Source organism: Hevea brasiliensis, chromosome 1 (genome assembly GCF_030052815.1).
Source record: "Hevea brasiliensis isolate MT/VB/25A 57/8 chromosome 1, ASM3005281v1, whole genome shotgun sequence".
NCBI lineage: Eukaryota > Viridiplantae > Streptophyta > Magnoliopsida > Malpighiales > Euphorbiaceae > Hevea > Hevea brasiliensis.
This window is the reverse complement of record NC_079493.1, coordinates 113,755,990-113,759,669: the sequence shown is the minus strand read 5'-3', so window position 1 is coordinate 113,759,669 and position 3,680 is coordinate 113,755,990. Positions and strand designations below refer to the sequence as shown.

Below are 3,680 nucleotides of genomic sequence, written 5' to 3'. Positions count from 1 at the left end.
ATTTTAGTTAATTGATTGATCTAGTTTTAATTCCTCAAATACCAATTTTAATTCCAAATTTCATTTTACATCTTTAATTTTTGTCTTAATTTTAATTTTTAGATTTTATTTTTAATATCTTTTAATTTTTGTCATTCTAATTTGCTTATACTTTTATTTCCAATTTAAGCACAATTCCCTGTGGGATCGATATCAATTTTTAAAACTATACTACTGTGACCCGTGCACTTGCGGACACACAGCATCAAGTATGTCAGCTTGAAGACAATCTTCAAGAACTTGAGACTGCAAGAGATAAATTAAGAGAGCTGAGCAATGATGTGATGCGGAGGGTCAACAGTGAGGAAACTCCACAAACAGTGCAGCTGGATCGAGTTGGAGGATGGCTTTCAAGGGTAGACGCTACCATTACTGAAGTTAATTCTCTCCTCAACAGAGCTACGCGAGAAAGACAGAAATTGTGTCTCGCAGGCTGTTGCTCCAAGAACTGTAAGTCCACCTACATGTTTGGGAAAAGCGTTTCCAGAAGCCTCAAACATGTGGTTGGTTTGATGAGCGAAGGAGATTTTAAGGAAGTGGTTGAGAGGACACTTCCAGAACCAGTGGTAGTAGGAAATGTTAATCCAACATTGGGCACTGAAACTACCTTAGACGAGGCATGGAGCTACATCACGGGAGATGAGGTGAGAATTGTTGGCATATACGGTATGGGGGGAGTCGGTAAAACTACTCTTCTTACTAAAATCAACAACAGATTTGTCACTATATCTAATAATTTTGATGTTGTGATTTCGGCTGTGGTTTCTAAAGATTTGAAACCTGAGAAGATTCAAGAGCAGATTTGGAAAAGAATTGGCTTTTTGGATGAGAAATGGGAAAAGAAAAGCCTCCATGAGAAAGCGAAAGACATATTTCATGTACTGAGTAGAAAGAAATTTGTATTATTATTAGATGACATATGGCGGCGAGTTGACCTTGAAGAGATTGGGGTTCCTCTACCTACTAGACAAAACAGATGCAAGATAGTATTCACAACACGCTCTTGCAGAGTAGGCGGGCAAATGGAAGCTGAAAAGATGATAAAAGTAGAACCTTTGGCTTGGGAAGAAGCTTGGGCGTTGTTTCAGAAGAAGGTTGGGGATATTGATTTTGATATTGTTCCTCTGGCTCAAGATGTTGCTAAAGAGTGTAGTGGGTTGCCAATCGCACTCATTACCATTGGCAGAGCAATGGCCAGTAAAATTACAAAGGAAGAATGGGAGCATGCTCTTGAGGTACTTAGAAGCCCTGCCTCAAGCTTACTGTGCATGGAGGATGATGTATTTCAATACATGGAGGTTGATGTATTTGTAAGATTGAAGTTTAGTTATGATGGTTTGCTTAGTGATAAAGTTAAATTTTGTTTCTTATATTGTTCCTTATTTCCGGAAGACTTTGAAATTGAGAAAGATGACTTGGTACATTATTGGATTTATGAGAATTTTTGTGCTCGCAATGAGGCATATTCTATGATTGGCACTCTTGTTGGGGCATGTTTATTGGAAGAGAAAGGCCGACATGTGAAAATGCATGATGTGATTCGTGATATGGCTCTGTTGATAGCATGTAAATATGAAAAAGAAAAACATAAGTTTTTTGTGGAAGCGGGTGCCCAATTAACTCGAGTACCAGAGGTTGGAAAATGGGAAGTATCAAAGCGGATGTCCTTGATGGCAAACTCCTTCGAGAGAATCCATGAAGTTCCTAGATGTCCTGATCTTTTGACTTTATTTCTCAGCGATAATCATAATTTGAGTGAGATCAGTGATGGTTTCTTTCAGTTTATGGGTACACTAACCGTTTTAGACCTATCAAGTACTAATATCAAAAAATTGCCGGTAGGAATATCAAAATTGAACTCATTGCAATATCTTAATCTGTCATGGACGTTGATAAGTCAATTGCCAATTGAGTTGAAAATGTTGGTAAATCTGAAATATCTGAACTTGGTGGGTAATTTCGAGCTAAATATGATTCCAAGGGGAGTCATATCCAGTTTATCATCATTGCAAGTTTTGAAAATGTACAACGTTGGTTTTATTTGCGTCGAAAAATTGGAAGATAATATATTGAGGGAAGAGAACATGCTAATAGAGGAGCTACAATGTTTGGAACACTTGAATGAATTAAGCAGTACAATAAGAAGTGTCTCAGACCTCCAGAGTTATGTCAACACCCACACATTAGTCAACTGTACTCGAGCTCTATGGCTTAATTTGTTTCCAAGTCCACAATCTCTCAACATTTGGTGGTTGGCAAATATGAAGAATCTAGAAGATATGGTTATAATTGGTGGAAGTAATTCAGAAGAGTTGGGTGTCAATGTTGTAATGGAAGAGATAGAAGCACATGATGCAGGTGGAGGTCTAGGCAACTCAATGATCTCAAGGAAGACATACTTTAATAGCCTTCATACATTGACTTTAGGGGGAAGCCTCAGATTGAGGGATCTGACATGGGTTATTCTAGCTCCAAATTTGACGTGTTTGAATGTGCAAGTGAACGAGCATATAGAAGAGATAATAATTGTTGAAAAGTTAGATGATGTTCAAGTTGGGGATGAAAATTTTAACCCATTTTTTAAACTCCAAGTGCTCAGGTTGCATGTTTTACCACAACTGAAAAGCATATATCCCAAAGCCTTGTCCTTTCCCTCTCTAGAAAAAATCGAAGTAAATGAATGCCCACAGCTTAAGAAGCTGCCATTAAACTCGAGCAGCGCAAATGGAGGCAAAGTTGAGATTAAAGCAGAGGAACAATGGTGGAAACATGTTGAATGGGAGGATGATTCTACTAAAACTACCTTTCTACCGTGCTTTGTGCATTCTCGCTCCCTTTGGTAATTGGTTTTCATTTTCAACTTTGTATTATTTCGTATTGACATATTTTGATCATATTTTATCTTGCATCAAACGCTTAAAGGCATTCAAAATTATTGTTGACTGTGATTTCTAATGCAATTTTTTCTTTTTGGCAGGGGATGAGCCGGCAAACTATGGAATGGTGCTGTGAGAGCAAATGCTGCATTTGGCTTTGGATGCTGTGTTGGTGGATGTGTTACAGCCAAATGGAGTGATTTTGGTACTCAAGTATCAGGACTGCAATTCTTGCGCATTTTTTGTTACTGCATGCGTAGCTTTTTTGCTTTGATTTTATTTTGAGATATTTTCTTCGAGTTTGTGCCCAGTCAATGCCTTCTACCTGAAATTAAAGTTGAGTTTGCTTAGTATAAGCTCATTTTATGTTTGGTCTGAATTTTGCATATCATTTTAGGGATGGGTCCTTAGATACATATATTCCATGTATATTTGTGCTCTTTATTTTTCTATAATCAAAAGCTTATTATAACCTTTGCCTCTGGTTTGAGAAATTAACCTTCTTCACTTGAAATCTTGAAAATTTACATACAAATCCACATGATAATATTATATTATATTATATTTTTTAGATGCACTGTTTAATCTGGGATAGCCTTAGCTCAATCTAAAACTCTAAAATTAATAATCACTAATCTGATAAGTCTAGCTATTATTTAAATATAAGATTGGATCTCCTATTTATATTTTAAAACTATGAATTTTCTGAATTTAATTGTTTGCAAGCATTTTGTGTTTGTATCACTTCATACATGAAAGAATTTT

At 36.5% G+C, this 3,680-nt stretch overlaps 1 protein-coding gene across 1 annotated transcript; it reads left to right on the top strand.

Moving 5' to 3' along the window:
* Positions 1–323: 323 nt before the first annotated feature.
* LOC131183345 (probable disease resistance protein At5g63020) lies at positions 324–2,882 on the top strand. Its single transcript, XM_058154130.1, has one exon. The coding sequence runs from the start codon at positions 324–326 to the stop codon at positions 2,880–2,882; it is 2,559 nt and encodes an 852-aa protein (XP_058010113.1).
* Positions 2,883–3,680: the final 798 nt, after the last annotated feature.

Coding starts and splice junctions, on each gene's coding strand:
- LOC131183345 (XM_058154130.1), top strand. CDS start 324: ATGCGGAGGGTCAACAGTGAGGAAACTCCACAAACAGTGCAGCTGGAT.